Source organism: Elgaria multicarinata, chromosome 13, assembly GCF_023053635.1.
Source record: "Elgaria multicarinata webbii isolate HBS135686 ecotype San Diego chromosome 13, rElgMul1.1.pri, whole genome shotgun sequence".
In the NCBI taxonomy this organism is placed as follows: domain Eukaryota; kingdom Metazoa; phylum Chordata; class Lepidosauria; order Squamata; family Anguidae; genus Elgaria; species Elgaria multicarinata.
This window is the reverse complement of record NC_086183.1, coordinates 17,701,418-17,722,139: the sequence shown is the minus strand read 5'-3', so window position 1 is coordinate 17,722,139 and position 20,722 is coordinate 17,701,418. Positions and strand designations below refer to the sequence as shown.

Below are 20,722 nucleotides of genomic sequence, written 5' to 3'. Positions count from 1 at the left end.
CAAGATCATCTCTCATTCATGCAGGTATAGAGAAGGTAAGAAACACTGGGAGTCTCTCCTGCCATTTATCCAATAAAATTGCGGAGGAAATTAGACCTCCAGGGAATGGTGTGGGGCTGGATTTCCTGTTTGCCAGAGAGTTGGGTGCACTCACCCCTGGCAAGCTGGCATGTGGATTTCTGGATCCCTGATCAGTAGCTACTGGCAAAAAGGCCCTCTTTGTTCAAGGATTTCCATTCAAACAAACGAAGGTGCCTGTTTTAAATGTGAGCCTTATTTGACTTCCTGGAAGCCACTATTAGCTGTGATGGCATCTCAGAACCTCTTGAATGTATGATTCTTACAATACTTTCCCATAGCTATGTTGGCTGCAGAATGCTGGGATATATTTTTTTTTCTGTCTAAACAAGCATATGATTATGCCCTTAATCTTTCTAAGATAGGAAATGCCCCTGGGACTAAACTTTTTAAAAAAATTAGATGTGTTTTGTTTGTAGTAATTATGCATTTTGTCTAGGTTCTATGCTCTTATATCAAATGTGAATCATGTAGAAACTACTTAAGATTCTAAAGTAAAAGATGGAAAGACATGCCTGATCTCAGTGTGTTAATACCAGGAATTTTGTGAACTCACAATTTCCTTGGTGACACTGTGTTCCATGGTCTAGCAAAATACAGAAATCCCACATCAAAATGTCCTTAAGACAACGACAATTCTGTCACAGTGCGCTATGACAGTGCCACCAGCCATAGCCTGTAGAGGTTGTGTGATGCAGCCGAAGCTCTATGGAATTCTCAAACTTCCGGGATGAATGAGTATGCTTCACTGAAAGTATTGGAGCTTTTGGGATGGTTGGAACCTCTATATGCAACTCTATCTGAATATTTTGATGGTGGTAGCAGTAGCACATAGAAATTCATAGAAAACGTATATGCTTACAAAAGGAGTGCCATTCAAAACTCAATTTCTCAGCTATTTGTTGTTGTAGATGGCACACTTGAATATTCTATTTGATAGTAGTGATATGCTTTTCTGGACTCTCTTGCTACTAGCGATACGCTTTTCTGAACTCTTAAATCTGTTTTTTTTTTAATTCTCTGACCAATTAAATATATCTGTACTGCAAGATCAACAAAAGGAGGCATTATGCCGTAACACGATTGGCAAACAGAAGTCAAATGAGTTGTATCTATTTCCAATGCACAGATTTGGCTTTTCATTATTGTATTTCATTATTGTATTTCATTATTGCTAGAGCATGCTGGAATGCTCTCTTGTCCTTGAAGAAGCTCTGAACATATGCATAACCTTCCCATTCATGTTTCAGTTAAGCTAATCCATGTGACAACAAAGGAGGCACACCATATGTGACAGGGGTGGAGGAAGTTTTGCTATCTGGTGTTACCACCCCACCCTTAAAAAAACACCAAGTAACCATGGCATTGGTTTTAGTCTCAAAGTAGTACTATAATAAATGTAAGTTTTTTTCATTTATTACATCTATATCTGCCTCTTTTTCTTGTTGCAGGGAACCCAAGATGATTTACGTAGCCCTCCACCTCTCCATTTTATGTTAACAACAACCCTGTGAAGTAGGTAAGGCAGAGAGTCGGTGACTGGCCCAAAGTCACCTAGTCAGCTTCATGGGTAGGGTGACCAACTCTCAGGATTTCCCCGGATTTGTCCTGGTTTTTGTTCTTTCCATGGTGTCAGGGGGGATTTTCTATAATTTTCAAAAATGTCCTGGAATGACACACCTTCCCCTTTAAGGCTGCCATTAGCATGGCAGGAGGGAATGACATGCTTTCTTGAGGCACATCATTCCCCCACCCTGAGCCCCAATTGAGGTCTTAAAGGGGAAAGTGGGTCATTCGTGGACATTATAGAAAAGACCCCAATTGGAGTGGATGGTGGTGGTGCAGAATGAAATCCTTTCCCCTCCTCCACTCCAATCGAGTTCTTTAAGGTGGCGGGGAAATAACGTACTTTCTGCAGGACTCAGAAACCTGCTTCCCCACACACACATTAGGTGTCCTCTTTTTTGGTTTCCCAAATATGGTCACCCTATTCATGGGTAAGTAGGGAACGAAGAGCTGGATCTCCTGAGTCCCAGCCCAACACTCTATCTAGTGGTGTAGCAAATACTTCTGCTAACAGTTAGGATTCCTTTTCAGGGTCCCAGCCAGCCATGCCCTCCTCCAAAATACTCCATTCCATTTCCCACCCCCACTATGACTTTCCTTGTTTTTCTTTCTCATCAGGTGTTCAACGTTCCATGGCTACTGAGCATACTCAGTCCTCACTGGGCTGGGGGAGGGAATGCCCCCCTTTGCCTTTTTAAAAAGCCCTTTTCTTTTTCTTTTCCTTTTTTTTTTTTTTTTTTTTTTTGGTACCTTTGCCAACCTTGGGGTCCCCAACCCCCCCCCAACCCCCCCAAAAAGCATGACAATCCCTTGCTTCTGAATTGCTGTGTTGTGGCTCAATTTCTGTCTGCACTCTTCATCATGTGAGTTCGCTATTAGACAGAGTGATTGCATCTAACCTATAATTGCATCTCGCCACTGGAGGAGAGAGAAAGAACTGATCTTTGTGAGATTTGGTGAGGAAGAGAGATGTGGCCTTTGGGTTCGAGTCACTTCAGAAAATTAAAAATATTAAATCAATAAAGCCCTGACATTTCTGCCTCGAAATGAAAGAATCATGTCATTGATTCTGCTACATAATGTAGCAGGGTCAAACAGCATAAAGCATGGAGCTTGTGAGCCATCCATCAAGCTCTTGTAATGCTGTTTTTATACCCCATGTTGCCCTGAATTCAGATTGAATTGCCTTTGCAAAAGGAGCTTAGAGCTGAACTCTCCCCCCATTTGGGCAAGGAAAAGTGGCCCATTTGCTAATCAGGTTTGAAGAACAGATAGGAAACTACCAAACAGTGGATTGGATACGTACTTTCAAAACTTTCAGAATTTGGAGATGGGGGAGTCATCAGATGGGGGAGGGATGGCATTTCCCTACCATCACTTCCCTCCCTCCTCCACTTCTGTCCCGCAATACTTCCTCTTTCTTCACACGGGGAAGAAAGAGGAAGTAAACAATGACCTTGTGGCCCATTCAGTGGGCCATTTTAGCACGCTGCTTTTCCTGCATACAGCAGGAAATGGCGGCACATTTCACTCCCCTCTCCCCACAAAGAATCATATTTACTTGTGGAAAGAAGACCAGAAGGAATAGGAGACACGCGGGAGGCAGACGGCATCATCAAAAAGACCCGTGAAAAACCATGGGTGGCCAGTAATGAGCGTGCGATAAAACACTCATCTGATGATGCTTCAACTTCAGTGGTTTGGTGCAAACATGCCTTTAAACAAACAACTGCAAAAATACAAATGTCGCAAGACTAAAGAATCAGTATTGTAACAGCATGGGGGGGGGGGGGAATGATTGCAGGAATCTCCAGATGAAAGCATTGCAGATTTGAGGGTTGTCAGAACCTCTTCATTCAATTTCAGAGCTACTTTCTACATCATTCAAAGGCAGCACTAGCATGAAATAATCCAAGAAACAACAGTAACATATATGTAAAAAGTAGCACGGACCCCCTGATCCGCTCTGGATCCCGATCCGCAACTTCCGGATCAGGTCTGCTCCTCCCTGTGTTGATTCGCCTATGGTCTGCTCCAATCCACTGTGGGGCTCCGGCTCTGGATCGGAGCTCCGTGTTTCCCCCCTCCCATAAACTTACATTGAAAAGCCCCCCCTTCCCACTTACCTGCCTCCGTCATATTCCAGCAGCGGCTTCAATTGAGCCTGAGGCATCAAACAGGAAGACCAGGCTGCGTGGCCTGGTCTTCCTGTTTGAGGCCTGAGGCTCAGTTGAAGCCGCTGCCGGAATGCAACGGAGGCAGGTAAGTCCCCCTCCCCTCTGCCCCCTTACCTGGCTCTGCTGCCATCGCTACACGGACTGCAGCAACGCCAGGTAAGCCCACTTCCCGCCACACTTACCTTTTTTTCAGAGCTCCGGATCGACGCGAAGGATCCACTTCGTCTCAATCCGCAGCTCCCCCGACCCGATCCGTCTCCGCCTTTGTCGGGGGCGGATCAGGCCACTCCGCTATCGGTTCTAAGAACCGAACCAAAGCGGAGCACAGCCCTAGTAAAAAGGAGGTATCTTTTTAAAAAAATGCTCAGTGATTTCTAGTTACAGTATGGCACATTTGCATTCCCTATTTGCTACTAGTGACTTGTTTTTCTAAAACCAGAGTCCAGTGTATTGTGCGCAATGGTGGCCCCAACCAAAGATGAGGGTAGTGGGAGCAGGAGCACAGAGCAAGAAAGGATTTCTCTCTCCTTCACATTTTCTTGTTAGCTTCTATAGATACGGACCTTGGCCAATGACATATTGCTGCTCAAAACAGAGCAACTGATGTCCCACCACCAACACTGCAGAGGCCAATACTTCAAAAATGCCTCACAGTACTGGTTCTTGCCTTCATCTGTCCTCCCACATGCCTGGAGCAAATCCTTCACCCTTCAATATTGACACTGTTCTTGGCTTCTAACTAAGCCAAGATGCCCCAACTGTCCACCTCTGTGCCCTAGTTCCCTTCACTCAACTGAGTAAGATAAGGCTTGGCCTTAATATTAGAAATGATGTATCTGCCAAGGAGGGTTCAGCTGTGGGCAATTGTCTTTATATAAGCCATGAACCAGGACTCATGAACCACTCAGAGAGCTTCGGCTATTGGGCGGTATAAAAATGAAATAAATAAATAAATAAGGAGAAATTATTAAGACGTGAGCCAAAAGTCAGAACATAAGAAGAGCCATGCTGGATTAGACCAGGGGTCCATCTAGTCCAGTACTCTGTTCACACAGTGGCCAACCAGCCGTCGGCCAGGGATGAACAAGCAGGACATGGTGCAACATGGTGCTCCCACCCATGTTCCCCAGCAACTGGTGCACCCAGGCTTACTGCTTTGAATTTAGAGATAGCACACAACCGTCAGGGCTAGTAGCCATGGATAGCCTTTGCCTCCAGGAATTTATCCAACCCCCTTTTAAAGCCATCCAAATTGGTGGTCATCACTACATCTTGTGGTAGTGAGTTCCATAATTTAACTGTGCGCTGTGTGAACAATCTACAATACAGGAACACACCAGAGATCAGGAAGACCTTGTTGCTCCAGCAAGTGTCAAATGGAACAGGGAGCCCACTTATAATCCTTCCTCTCCAGAAGGATCCCATGGCCAGCCCGAGTGAGTGAATCCAGCCCAGGGTCTGAAGCTATTTCAGTGTTTACCACTGGAGATCCCAGAAGCTCCTGTCACTATCCCTTTAGGACAGGGGTACAGAAGTTCTTACAGCCCGAGGGCCAAATTCCATTTCAGAGCAGCTCTCGAAGGCCACATTACAGCAGTGGGTGGGGCCAAAGGCAAAAGGGGCGGGGCCAAAATACCAAAATAGGTTAGCTTAGCTCTTTTACTGCCAGTAGCTAAGCCTTAGGGGAGGTGTGTCAACCTTTTACAATTGTGGGAGGGGGGACTACACAAAAGCCAGGAAACCACCAGATGGCTGGTGTTTGGGGAAAAGGGGCTGGGGCTGGATTGGGACCTGCAGGGGGCCAGAGTGGTTTCCCAGGCCTGAGGTTCTGCACTGCTGCTTTGAGAATAGCCAGCTTCTTATGGACATTCTTAAGGTGGCCCAAGTTGGAGGCTGAGGTCCAAATTCAGATGATACGCTAGAACATGTAAAGCTCTTCAAACATGCAGCTTTCCACATGGTCTGGCTTCACAATTAAAAGGTTCTTAAGCCATGCACTGCCCCCTCTTTTCATGCTGACACAGCTACCATCCAGCCTGTATATCAGTGCTGTGCTAATGCTAAGCGTGTTGGTGCGTGGGTTAAGAGAGCTTTAATTATAATACTCAAATGTGTGGACCACTGCACTGGCGGGCACTTTCGGTGGGGCAGGTAAGGCCAAGGTGCACCTTGGGGCCAAAATCCAGAGCTCCACAATCCAACCACCCTTGGAATGACCCACCCAACCCCCAGAGAGCAGTAGTCTGTGAGGGATGCAGAACAAGCTCCCTTTAAGCCATGCAATCTTAGGGATGGACGGACTCACCTCCATCCAGTTTTGAAGGTGCTGCCCACTCCCGGTCGCCACCCCATACAAGCTGCTGGACCGCCACGGGGATGCCTGTCCCCTTGGGGAGCCACCATTTTGTGTAAAAATGGTGGGTCGTGTTTTATGTTACATAAATGGCTGCCATAACGGGGGCAGATATGCAAGATTATATTTTACGCAAAATGGTGGCTCACCAAGGAGACGGGCAGCAGCAGGGTGCTCGTGGACTGGGCAGCCATCGGGTGAACAGGCCCAGTAAGTGGTGGTGGTTCAGCGGGCAGGATCCAGGTGGCTGAGAGGGGGAGAGTACATTGGATTCCACCAGCACCACCCCACAGACACCAATGCCATCCCTAGCAATCACTAGGAGGAGGTGCAGGGAACACTTATCAAATTTGCAGATGACACAAAATTGGGTGGGATAGCTAATACCCTGGAAGACAGAAACAAACTTCAAAGTGATCTTGATAGGCTGGAGTGCTGGGCCGAAAACAACAGAATGAAATTTAATAAGGATAAACGCCAAGTTCTACATCTAGGAAATAGAAACCAAATGCACAGTTACAAGATGGGGGATACTTGGCTCAGCAATACTACAAACAAGAAGGATCTTGGAGTTGTTGTAGATCACAAGCTGAATATGAGCCAACAGTGTGATATGGCTGCAAGAAAGGCAAATGCTATTTTGGGCTGCATTAATAGAAGTATAGCTTCCAAATCGTGTGAGGTACTGGTTCCTCTCTAATCAGCCCTGGTTAGGCCTCATCTAGAGTATTGTGTCCAGTTCTAGGCTCCACAATTCAAGAAGGACGCAGACAAGCTGGAGCGTGTTCAGAGGAGGGCAACAAGGAACATCAGGGGTCTGGAAACAAAGCCCTATGAGGAGAGACTGAATGAACTGGGCATGTTTAGCCTGGAGAAGGGAAGATTGAGGGGAGACATGATAGCACTCTTCAAATACTTAAAAGGTTGTCACACCGAGGAGGGCCAGGATCTCTTCTCGATCCTCCCAGAGTGCAGGACACGGAATAACGGGCTCAAGTTACAGGAAGCCAGATTCCGACTGGACATCAGGAAAAACTTCCTGACTGTTAGAGCAGTACAACAATGGAACCAGTTACCTAGGGAGGTTGTGGGCTCTCCCACACTAGAGGCATCCAAGAGGCAGCTGGACAACCATCTGTCAGGTATGCTTTAGGATGGATTGCTGCATTGAGCAGGGGGTTGGACTCGATGGCCTTCTAGGCCCCTTCCAAATCTACAATTCTATGATTCTATGACTATGGTAGGGTGACCAACTGTCAGGATTTCCCCGGATTTGTCCTGGTTTTTGTTCTTTCCATGGTGTCAGGGGGGATTTTCTATAATTTTCAATAATGTCCTGGAATGACACACCTTCCTCTTTAAGGCTGCCATTAGCATGGCAGGAGGGAGTGACATGCTTTCTTGAGGCACATCATTCCCCCACCCCGAGCTCCAATTGAGGTCTTAAAGGGGAAAGTGGGGCATTCGTGGACATTATAGAAAAGGCCCCAATTGGAGGGGATGGTGGTGGTGCAGAATGAAATCCTTTCCCCTCCTCCACTCCAATCAGGTTCTTTAAGGTGGCGGGGGAATAACGTACTTTCTGCAGGACTCAGAAAGCTGCTTCCCCACACACACACTAGGTGTTCTCTTTTTTGGTTTCCCAAATATGGTCACCCTAGACTATGGTGCTCTGATTTAAGTGAGTTTAAAATGCAAGACTGCACATCCCCTGGCAAACAGTTTTGTTGTTGCTGTTTGGACATATCCAGAAGAAGAATAGAAAAAGGGTTGCGCACTTCACAAGTGAAGCCATACAGATGGTTGTCTAATTAGTCCCTCCATAAAATCATTAGGTCGAAGGTCTAAAATTAACCAGCTGCACCACTGTGTCCTTTCTGTACTGCCCAGCAACTGTCCGACTTGGCCTGTTGATTTTTCTTTCACCTCTCTGGTCCATGTAAGAGCTGAAGGCTGACAACCCGAAGTTTTCACCACAGAGGCCTGCTTCTTGTTCTGCATATGAAAGTGTAACCTTATAAATCACCCCTTTAAATTAAGAAAGCGGGGGAGTAAGCGGGAGTTTAAAGGCAGGAAGACAAATTATCTTTATCAAGTGAAGGGAGAGAGGGAAACATAAACTGAAAGGGAAACAATATGGGAAAGGAAAGACAGAGGAATGATGGCCAACAGCCAGCCTCTGTTCAAATAAATTCAGGGCTCTCTGGAATTGGCAGATATCCAATAAAAACTCATTTTAATCTAAGACCACGAGTCTCCAATGCAAAGCACTCCCTGGAGAGGGAACGGCAATGTAAAATATTATTCATCTACCAAACGGTTAGGGTATACTGGAGAGGAGAGATAAGTCTGCAATAGTGGCCTCCAACCTTCATTGTCCACTCACAGCAAACAAACGAAGAAGCAGGAAATGAAGCTTATTCCCCAAACCCTAAAACGCAAACAAAAAGCCGTAACACATGGATCTGTGGTCACTCTGGCAGTACAAAACCTGGTTGCATCATATCCATAGAGCATTTTACTCAAGCGCAAAAGACGCTGACTGACTGGACTGCCAAGGATCTTCAATGACATCTTTCTCCCACCCTGAGCTCCAGGGTTCACATTGTTTTCTCAGTTTTCTCAGTTCTTCCAGGGCACAGAAAGTGACTTCTGTGCCCTGGAATGGAGCACTGTCATCGACATTGTCAGCAAGTGCCCAATGCTCAGAGACAGGAGAGCCAAAGGCTCAGTTCAGACAACACATTACTCAATGGTGGTTTTAGAACTACATAGCGGAGTTTTTACACCACCATTGAGAACTGTGTTGTCTGGAGGGAAAACTCCATCCCATGGTGGAGTTTTTTTTAGAATATCCACGCTGTGCAGAGGAGAGTTCCTGCACAACTGTTGCGTTGTGTGGAGGCTCCATGGAGTTTTCCATTGCGTTGAGTTTACTTTTCCCACTGGCTACAGAGTTCTCTGGCAAGAGTGGTGAAAGGAGTGAGTGCCACTCTAGGAGAGTCGCCAGGATTGGGGTTGTTTTTTTTTGGGGGGGGGTTGCAACAATGGCTGATAGGATACCATCAGGAAGACTGGAGGAGGAGAGAGGACAGCGGAACTGTCAATCAAACATCATGTTGCCTTTTACTCAACTCCATGGGACCCCCCAATCACACAACAGTAGAGTTAGAGCATGTTGTGTGGTCAGTACCTCCTAAAAACTCAACTGTTGAGTGGAGTTTTCCCACTGTGTAGAGAAATGTGTTGTCCAAACTGAGCCAAACATAGGTTCTTCCCATGTGGCTTGCATCAGCTTTGAACAGTATAAGCCCCTGAACAATCCCTACAATGGCCATTTGGTTGCTCTTCCAAATTCTTCCCTACCTGAACTATGTCTGCACATGATACAAACAGTGCAGAGGATGTTCAGATGTGGCAGAATCGCTTGAGAAAACACATCAGTGATCAATGAAGCTGAACAGAATTGCTGACCAATGCATGTTATCTCCAGGATAAGGGGAGGCATGATAGAGGTGTACAGAATGATGCAAGGTGTGAAAAATGTGGAGAGGGAGACATTTTTCTCCCTCTCTCATAATACTAGAATCCAATGGGGTCATCCCCTGAAAGAACTGGGTATGTTTAGCCTGGAGAAGAGAAGATTGAGGGGAGACATGATAGCACTCTTCAAAGACTTAAAAGGTTGTCACACAGAGGAGGGCCAGGATCTCTTCTCGATCCTCCCAGAGTGCAGGACACGGAATAACGGGCTCAAGTTAAAGGAAGCCAGATTCCAGCTGGACATCAGGAAAAACTTCCTGACTGTTAGAGCAGTACGACAATGGAACCAGTTACCTAGGGAGGTTGTGGGCTCTCCCACACTAGAGGCATTCAAGAGGCAGCTGGACAACCATCTGTCAGGGATGCTTTAGGGTGGATTCCTGCATTGAGCAGGGGGTTGGACTAGATGGCCTTGTAGGCCCCTTCCAACTCTGCTATTCTATGATCCCATGAAGCTGATTGATGGAAGGCTCAGGGCAGTTAAAAGAAAGGAGCCCTTCATGCAGCACATAGTTAAGCTATGGAATTCGCTATCACAAGATGTAATGATGGCCACCAATTTGGATGACTTTAAAAGGGGGTTAGATAGTGGGTTTCCCAAATACATTATAATATATATTAAAATGCAATTAAAATTGCTAAAAGAAATACAAAACATTAATTTAAAAAAATATATTAAAAGCAAGATGACACCATCATTACAAATAAATGGAGTGGGCAGCACATTCACTCCAGGAAGGCCTGGGTAAAGAAGTGGGTCTTTAACTAGCCCCTAAAGCATTACATAGGCCTTAGCTAGACCAGGCGATATATACCGGGGTGATACCCGGGGTCGTCCCTGTGCATCCACATGATGCCCAGGGGTTCTTGGGATCAGGGAGGGATCATCCCTCCCTTGCCCCAGGATACAGCCCAACCCTTTGGCCCTGTTTTTCTGCAGTCTCGGGCTGAGCCTGAGACTGCAAAGTATGTGGCCCGTTCCTTTTGTAAACTATCATCCAGCTGCATATCAGTGCTGGAGCATCACACCTAGGTAGGATCTATACTACTGCTTTAAAATGGTTTATAACAGATTTATTTATTTATTTATTTATTTATTTATTTATTTATTTATTTATTACATTTCTATACCGCCCAATAGCCGAAGCTCTCTGGGCGATTCACAAAAATTAAAATCACAGTAAGACAACCAACAGGTTAAAAGCACAAATACACAATACAATATAAAAAGCACAACCAGAATCAAAACCACGCAGCAAAATTGATATAAAATTAAAATACAGAGTTAAAACAGTAAAATTTAAATTTAAGTTAAAATTAAGTGTTAAAATACTGGGAGAATAAAAAGGTCTTCAGCTGGCGATGAAAGGAGTACAGTGTAGGAACCAGGCAGACCTCTCTGGGGAGCTCATTCCACAACCGGGGTGCCACAGCGGCGAAAGCCCTCCTCCTAGTAGCCACCTGCCTCCCTTCCTTTGGCAGGGGCTCATGGAGAAGGGCCCCTGTAGATGATCTTAAGGTCCAGGCAGGTACATATGGGAGGAGGCGTTCCTTCAAATAACCTGGCCCCAAACCATTTAGGGCTTTAAATGTCAATACCAGCTCTCTGAATCGGGCCCGGACCTGGACTGGCAGCCAATGAAGTTGTAAAAGGACTGTCGTAATATGATCTCGCCGGCCAGTCCCTTTTAGTAAACGGGCTGCCCTGTTTTGTACCAGCTGAAGCTTACGGACCGTTTTCAAAGGCAGCCCCACGTATAACGCATTGCAGTAATCCAAACAAGAGGTTATCAGAGCATGGATCACTGTAGCTAAGCTATCTCTGTCCAGATAAGGGCGTAGTTGGTATATCAACCTAAGCTGATCAAAGGTGCTCTTTGCCACTGAGTTCACCTGTGCCTCAAGTGACAGTTCTGGATCCAAGAGCACCCCCAAACTATGGACCCGATCCTTTAGGGAGAGTGCAACCCTGTCCAGGACAGGGCAAACATCACCTCGCTGGTGACAACTGTTGGAGCCCAGGACACACTCCATGTAGAGTTTTCAAAGTGTTTTATCCTGCTTGGTGTAGGTCTGGCCCTAGAGCTTGAAATTGGTAAGGAAATGAGGGCCTAAAGATGATGATGATGATGATGATGATGATGATGATGATGATGATGATGATGACATTTATATCCCTACTTTTTTCCTCCAAGGAACCCAAGGCGGCATACATAATCATCCTCTCCATTTTATCCTCACAACAACAGCCCTGTGAGGTAGGTTGGGATGAGAGTACGTGACTGGCCCAAAGTCACCCAGTGGGTTTCCATGGCTGAATGGGGACTAGAACACAGATCTCCCGACTCCCAGTCCAACACTTTAGCAACTACACCACACTGGCATCATTGTTCCCTGGGGGTTAGCGATCATTCCACCTCAGCCTCTGAAGTGGTGTTCTCTTCATCCTGTGGTGTTGACCTTTGGCAGTCCCCCCCAAGGGCTCGTGATCTAAAGTTAAAACCCACAAAGTCCAGTTCAGCTGAGAAAGCAGTCAAGTCACTCCACAATCAGCCAGCAAGGTCATAGGGCACAGACAAGGATTTAGCCATAAGAGTGGTCAAAAGCAGTCTGTGGTTACTTACATAAGTTTCAGGCAGAGGAATCACTATGGAGACAAGGGCAGGGCAGAAAGGATCTAGAATTCTTCCAGCAGCTCTCCCAGCCTGGAATTGTGGTGTTTAAGCAGGAGCTGCCCAAATCCCACCTAAAGGTCACCTGTGCTCCTCAGAAGCTTCTAGAAAAAGTCATCTTCTTGAGAAGAACGCCTACACGTGATAAGAAGCCCCACACATGAGGAGCCCTTTGCTGTAATTGTGCACTTCTACTGAATGTAAGGACATGAGCCTGCCTCTTCAGGCATCATTGTTTCATGGGGGTTAACGGCCATTCCACCTCAGCCTCTGAAGTGGAGTTCTCTTCATCCTGGGGTGTTGACCCTTGGCAGTCTCCCCCAAGGGCTCATGATCTACCTGCAATGCTGGTATGGACAGTTCTTAGGCACTGTCAGTTATTGAGGCTTCTGGCTCCTAGTCTGAAGAGGAACCCTCTAGCTGGATCATGACATACAACTTCTTGCTTCTCAGTTGAACTGGGACTGGGTCTACTCCTGAAGCTTGCTTCAAGAATAGCTCTCTGTGGTCCTGATTCTCCACTGCCTGACCTGCATCTCACTACACTACCCAGAATATCCCTACTGGTTCCAGCCTCAAACAGGAAATATGCTGAGGATCAAATTTGGATTCTGTTTCAATTCTGCAACATTAGGTTTTGTTCCCCTTGCCTTTGAGATTCCAGCTTAGTAAAAAAAAATCTGTAGTCAAGGTAGACCTATTATGTTGTTGCTGTTTATTGTTGTTTCTGAGCCAAGGTGTCCTCATCTACCAACTTACAAAGTTATCAAGACCAGGAAATACGTACAAGTTATTTTGCGCCAATGATTCCAGCTGGCACAATGGCAACATACCCGTGCCTTGCATCATAAGCAGTGCTAGATAACAGCCAGAAGCCAATATTTAGATTCTGTGAACTTCTTGTTAGGAAAGATCTACCACCTTGAATGTGAAATTCAAATTCCTGCGGTGCTCCATAATTACATCAAAACTAATTTTGGAACAAAATGAACCAAATCATTATCTTGTCAACAATTCAGTTGGGGTTAAACAGCTATTTTACAAACAAGTTGGTTCATGAAGGTCAATTAATGCATTTTTTAATTATTTCTTTGTTGCGGAGATCAAAGTGGAGTATCTGTCTCAGACATTCAGAATGAGAGAAGTGGGAGATGCTCTCTCTTTATTTATTTTTGTTCAATTATTTAAAGGCCAGCACTTTCTGTATTTAGTGTGTTGCAGCTGCTGCTCTGTGTGTGTGTGTGTCCATCTGTGTGACAGCTGAGTTGTAGAAAGCAATTAAACAAGAGCCAGGAGAAACAGTCAGGAGTTGAAGTCAAAAGTCAGAGTCAGGAGGGTATAGCCAGAGGACAAACCAAGACCCAGAATCAGCAAAGGTCAGTGCTTCAAGGCAGAAGTCCCAACCTGGACAGAAAACCTTAAAAGCTCTTCCAAGCAAAAAAGAGTCAGGGGCCATCCTGGGCAGGAAGCCATTACCTGGAACAATACTCCAATCTATAGGGAGTAGGGAAGAGTAAAGTTCACAATGGCTAAGCTAATCCCAAATCAAGCTGGGTGGGAGAATGGTTTCATCCATCACTCACTGCAAATGGGGAAATTCTGAAACGTGGATATTCATAAAAATAGAGCCATTTGTGACATCCTTACTTCGTTGCCTTTTTACGTAGCATGTAATATTACCTCTTCACGGAAAGCAACATCTTTGCAGGTGGACGGGCGCTTAGCAGCTAGGGATGAGAAAAGGTTTCTGCAAGTGGCACATTTATAGCAGTCTAAACAGCCCTCCCCACCCCCCTGACCCCAGTGCATGCACACCAGATAGAAGGCAGGTTAAAAGCCTCCCATAGCGATAAAGGTATATCGCTACAGATGCAATTTATCAACCTGTCCTGTCCTTGCCTCCCTTTCTTGGGTCAGATGTCTTATCTCATAGAGATCATGGAGAGAATGTGAGGCTCTAGGATTTATAAGGATGGGAACCATCCATGGGATTTAGTCTGTAACCCCTTTGCTAGAAATCACTCTCCGTTGCTTACTTCGGACTGTTCTGTTGTTTCATTTCTTTTTCCAGATCCATTCCCCCCACCCCCCCGCTGCCCGACATGCACACACAATATCCTGTGAGTGCCAAATCCATATGACAATAAGCAATGTCCTCAATGGCTCTAAGAAGACGTTTGGTCCACTATTCCAGTATGCTGATCTATGCCTTTTGTAAACCCCAGACTTGTCTTCTATAACCCACACTAGGTGGGTCTACTCTAAAAGAGGACCCAGAGGTTTCAGACAGTGCAGAATATCAGCCTGATCATCTCCTTATGGATCACGGGAGATGACAACAAAGTCATAGAATCATAGAATTTTAGAATTAGAAGTGACCGTAGAGCGCCTCTAAGTCCAGCCCACCACTCAAGGCAGGAAATGCCCTGTTTGGTGGTGTTGGACTGGGACTCTGGAGATCTGGGTTCTAGTTCCCACTCTGTGATGAATAGATTTAAGAGAAATCTCGGGTGGGGGGGGAGTTCACTGACCTAGGCTGCATGAGCCATTGCAGAGCACTGGGGAGGCTGCTCAAGCCTCCTGAGCCCTTGGCAGAGTGTACTTTCCAGGGCCTCCAGAAAGTGCACAGGACATGCCATTAGTGTGAACAGAGGAATAGTGCACTTTCCAGAGGCCCCAGAAAGTGTGTTTTGCCTTCTCCACCCCCCCACCCCCCACATGCCAATCCCTCCAGAAGGCCTTTAAGGCCCCAATTGGCACAGGTTGGGGAGAAACACGATTTCCCCAAAACTGGGGAAATCGCATATTTTCCACCTCCGCTCTAATGGCGGCCATGACGTCTCTGAGATTAGCGAGGGATGCTAAAAGCAATAAAAAGGCTTTCTTCAGATATGTGAGTAGTAAAAGACAGAGGAAAGAAATGGTGGTTCAACTGCTTAATGAGGATGGCAAATTGATAACAGACGACAAAGAAAAGGCTGAAGTGCTCAATTCCTACTTTGCCTCAGTCTTCTCCCAAAAGCGGGTCTATGATCCCCCTGGAAAAAGTGAAGCAGAAGTTGAGGGTGCAGGATTACAGTTTGAGATTGATTAACAAATGGTCAAAGAACACCTAATTTCCTTGAATGAGTTCAAATGTCCAGGGCCCGATGAACTGCATCCTAGAGTAATGAAGGAGCTAGTGGAAGAACTCTCAGAACCTTTGTCTATTATCTTTGCAAAATCATGGAAGACGGGTGAGGTGCCGGATGACTGGGCTAACGTTGTCCCTATCTTCAAAAAGGGCAAAAAGGAAGAACCTGGGAACTACAGACCAGTCAGTCTGACATCCATCCCTGGGAAAATTCTGGAGCAGATTATAAAGAAGTCAGTCTGTAAACGCCTTGAAATCAATGCGGTGATCACTAGAAGCCAACATGGATTTGTCAAGAACAAGTCCTGTCAGACAAATTTGATCTCATTTTTTGATAAGGTAACCTCCCTTGTGGACCGTGGGAACGCTGTGGACGTCATATATCTTGACTTCAGCAAAGCTTTTGACAAAGTACCACATGACATTCTGATTAACAAACTAGCTAAAAGTGGGATAGATGGAACAACTATTAGGTGGATTCACAGTTGGCTACAGAATCGGACTCAAAAAGTACTTATCAATGGAACCTTCTCAAACTGGGGAGAGGCAACGAGTGGGGTACCGCAGGGCTCAGTCCTGGGCCCAGTGCTCTTCAACATTTTTATTAATGATTTGGACGAGGAGGTGCAGGGAACGCTGATCAAATTTGCAGATGACACAAAATTGGGTGGGATAGCTAATACCCTGGAAGACAGAAACAAACTTCAAAGTGATCTTGATAGGCTGGAGTGCTGGGCGGAAAACAACAGGATGAAATTTAATAGGGATAAATGCCAAGTTCTATATTTAGGAAATAGAAATCAAATGCAGAGTTACAAGATGGGGGATACTTGGCTCAGCAATACTACAAACGAGAAGGATCTTCGAATTGTTGTAGATTGCAAGCTGAATATGAGCCAACAGTGCGATATGGCTGCAAGAAAGGCAAATGTTATTTTGGGCTTCATGAATAGAAGTATAGCTTCCAAATCACGTGAGGTACTGGTTCCTCTCTATTCGGCCCTGGTTAGGCCTCATCTAGAGTATTGCGTCCAGTTCTGGGCTCCACAATTCAAGAAGGACGCAGACAAGCTGGAGCGTGTTCAGAGGAGGGCAACCAGGATGATCAGGGGTCTGGAAACAAAGCCCTATGAAGAGAGACTGAAAGAACTGGGCATGTTTATCCTGGAGAAGAGGAGATTGAGGGGAGACATAATAGCACTCTTCAAATACTTAAAAGGTTGTCACACAGAGGAGGGCCAGGATCTCTTCTCGATCCTCCCAGAGTGCAGGACACGGAATAATGGACTCAAGTTAAAGGAAGCCAGATTCCAGCTGGACATCAGGAAAAACTTCCTGACTGTTAGAGCAGTGCGACAATGGAATCAGTTACCTAGGGAGGTTGTGGGCTCTCCCACACTAGAGGCCTTCAAGAGGCAGCTGGACAAGCATCTGTCGGGGATGCTTTAGGGTGGATTCCTGCATTGAGCAGGGGGTTGGACTCGATGGCCTTGTAGGCCCCTTCCAACTCTGCTATTCTATGATTCTATGATTCTACTACTGTGCCCCGTTCTTTCGGTCACACCTCCACAATCACTGTTCTCCTTCATAGATGTAATAAGCCCATTGTGTCACGGCATGGGTTCCTCTGGATTAATTCCATGCTGCTCGGGCGAACGTAATGATGCTGGAAGGTCTCTTGGCTTGGGGGGGTCTTAAAAGCAATGTAGGAAGTTTGCACTGGTTTTGTAGCAAGAATGGAAGCGTCCTTTTAAATGTGAATAAAAAGTTGTTTTCTTTATACTGGTGTGGTTGCTTTCTCTTCTGCCTCTAGAACTTGCACCTCCAATTTGTGTTGGGATTGCTCTGTGACTTCTTCACAAGCAGCTGGGGTTGGGATCATGGGGCAAAGGCTTGTACTTGTTACATCTCATATGGGGCAGAAGTCAAAAGTAATCACAGTGCATTTCCACCCATGGCGTTGCTTGGTCACAGTGGTACAGTGAGCTTCAGCTATTGGGTGGTATAAAAATGTAATAAATAAATAAATACAGTCACTAGTGTAGGGTGACCAACTGTCAGGATTTCCCCGGATTTGTCCTGGTTTTTGTTCTTTCCATGGTGTCAGGGGGGATTTTCTATAATTTTCAATAATGTCCTGGAATGACACACCTTCCCCTTTAAGGCTGCCATTAGCATGGCAGGAGGGAATGACATGCTTTCTTGAGGCACATCATTCCCCCACCCCGAGCTCCAATTGAGGTCTTAAAGGGGAAAGTGGGTCATTTGTGGACATTATAGAAAAGGCCCCAATTGGAGTGGATGGTGGTGGTGCAGAATGAAATCCTTTCCCCTCCTCCACTCCAATCGGGTTCTTTAAGGTGCCGGAGGAATAACGTACTTTCTGCAGGACTCAGAAAGCTGCTTCCCCCACACACACTAGGTGTCCTCTTTTTTGGTTTCCCAAATATGGTCACCCTACACTAGTGACCTCTAAATGAGACTACTGTTGTTTTTATGCTTTTTATGTTTTTAAACTTTGTATATTTGTTTTTAATGTTTGCTGCTTTTAACTTTTGTAAACCACCCAGAGAGCTTCAGCTATGGGGCGGTATATAAATGCAATCAATCAATCCATCAACCTTCTCTGAAACTGAATTCAGCCCTCAGGCTCAAGGAAAGAGGTTCAACACTCTGCCATATAAAGAAGAAATGTATTGCTAGCTGGAGAAAACAACTGTCTGGTGGGATGAAGAAAGAAAGAAAAACTACCTCTGTAAAGACCAAGTTCTGATGACCATTAAGTCCCTTTCAGGTCATCTCTGCTTTTTAAACTTGAAATCTCCCAGGAAATTAACTACATTGTCATTCCTAGATGTATGACCTTGGTGTTTGGCTACTTTAATGCATGTATTGTTGGAACAAGCTGAACTTATCAAGCAATCCACACCCTACTGTGCATGACCTCCAAGTTCTCATCATTATTCATCACAAATCTCCCCTATCTTTACATTATTTGCAGAAATTTTATTCACAGCAAATTGCTCCCGATGGTCATCAAAAAGGATATGTGCATATGAGAGTTGCACATAAGACTAGTTCCTTCTCTCTAGGATCCACAGCATCTTGCAAAGGGGGGAGGTAAACAAAACCCTTTTCATTTTTTCGAGCACTAGTTCATTCTGTCCTGTTCCCACATCACTTTGCAAATATTTTCTTTTCAATTTCTGCGTGGAAAAATCATACGCATTTTCAAGTACATTTTCATGTGCACAGACATTTGTGTGCATTTTTCTATGCATTCTCCCCCTAATATACAGGTTTTTGGCAAGCAGTTTTCTTTACGCTATGCTTATTGTTATGCTACTTTCCCTAACATGTGCATTACTGAAAGCATTTTCTTATCAGGGGACTGCATTGCAAAATTTAGAGAAATGCAGAAATTGAAGGATAACTGTGTTTGGTTCATTTTTTCATTTGGGATGTGCAAACTACATCAGTTAATATTAAAATGTGAAACAAACTAATTCATCCCCCCATTCTCACATCTCGCTAACAAGTCTATGAAAACCCAACACAAGAATATCATAGTCATCCAAAATGGCTTTCCTGTACGGTTCAACAGTAGGAAAGGAAAGGAACCTCTCGTGCAAGCACTTGAGTCATTGCTGACTCCTAGAGGGATGCCTGCTTTCGCTGACGTTTTCTTGGCAGACTTTGTAGCGGGGTAGTTTGCCATTGCCTTCCCCAGTCGCAGTTGAGGGGAACTAATGTACTCCACCTTGCTTAGCACCATTCTAAAGTTTTATTTATTTATTTTTAAGCTAAGACTATTTTTAAGCCAGCCTGTAGCAAAGTTCTCAGGCCAGTGTACAACAAGGATTAAAACAAATCAACACTGAGTATAAAGCAGATAATGGGGAAAGTATAATCCAGCAGTTCAACCCACACATACAAGTTTAGGCCAGATCTTTGCCCTGCCTTCTTTTATATCTGGTCACTCTAGTATAGCTCCTGCAGCTTTAACTGTTGTGATGAAGAGGGGATTTCACCAGGTGCTGCATGCATACAAACGACACCTGCTGAAATTCCCTTTTCAGTACAACTGTTAAAGGTACAGGAGCCCTGTCCTCTTTTTCATATGGTCACCCTAACTCACCATGAGGAAGATCCGAGGTCAGGTGTGGCATGAGGTAGCTCCGGATCAGCTCCCATTCAAAGTCATCCTCAGCACCTTGGCTGTAGTCACACTGGTTGAAGTCCCCATCTTCTTCGAACGTGCAGCCAGCTATGGAAAAACAGGCAAATGACACATGATTATGAGAGCCAGAGTCTTTGGCCAAGAAGATACATGGAGAACAATCAAAAGAGGGCAGGGAAAGGGGGACACAGAGCACACAAGCTAAACAATCTGCAGGCATTTTTGCTGTTGAAATTCATTCATTCTTGCAGTTTCCATTTCATAGAATCATAGAGTTGAAGAGGACTTTGTATGTTATCCAGGCCAAGTCCCTGCTTGTTGCAGGATATCCCAAACTAAAGCATCCCCAACAAAGGGCTGTCCAGCATCTGCTCAAAGACCTCCATCCAGAGAGGACCCACCACCCACTCCAGCTTCATTATTATTTTTTTAACTCCCCTTGAACTGTCGAGAAGTTGCAAATTACAAGAAGAGGGATCTAGGCTAAATTTAGGAAGAATGAGCTGTTTGACAGTGGCAAAGATTGCCTCTGAAGGTAGTGGACTCTCGTTCGTTCATGGGTTTTGTTTATTTTATTTATTTATTTACAAGATTTATATACTACTCATTGTCTAAAACCCGGATTTTAGACATGTCCCTGATTTTAGACAGGGACATGTCTAAAATCCGGAGCAGTGAAAATAAGAGGTAAAATGGTAAAAAGATTTTAAAAAATAAAAATTAAGACACCATGCCAAAATTATTAAAAACAGAATGCCAATAAAAACCACAGGTGGTCATTTAAGGAATTCTACCTCGAACAGAATTGTTTTCAGGGGGCACCAGAAGGAACAGTGTTGATGCCTGCCTGACCTCCAGGGGCAGGGCATTTCAAAGAAAGGGGGCCAACACATTGAAGGCTCTTATCCAGGTGGACTCCAATCTGGCCAAAGGTCCATGTAGAACCAGGGGCATGCCCTCTGATGACCTCAGTGATCAGGCAAGCTGATAAAGGAGAAGGCTCTCTCTCAGGTATCCTGG

At 45.2% G+C, this 20,722-nt stretch overlaps 1 protein-coding gene across 8 annotated transcripts in view; it reads right to left on the bottom strand.

The window, feature by feature from the left end:
- Positions 1 to 20,722, bottom strand: part of PTPRU (protein tyrosine phosphatase receptor type U) — a 410,313-nt gene that overhangs the window by 232,095 nt on the left and 157,496 nt on the right. For all 8 annotated transcript variants that reach the window (XM_063139805.1, XM_063139806.1, XM_063139808.1 and 5 more), the window contains exon 2: positions 19,661 to 19,789. In XM_063139805.1, coding sequence (XP_062995875.1) covers positions 19,661 to 19,789 — 129 coding nt within the window. The remainder of the gene's footprint in view (positions 1 to 19,660; positions 19,790 to 20,722) is intronic.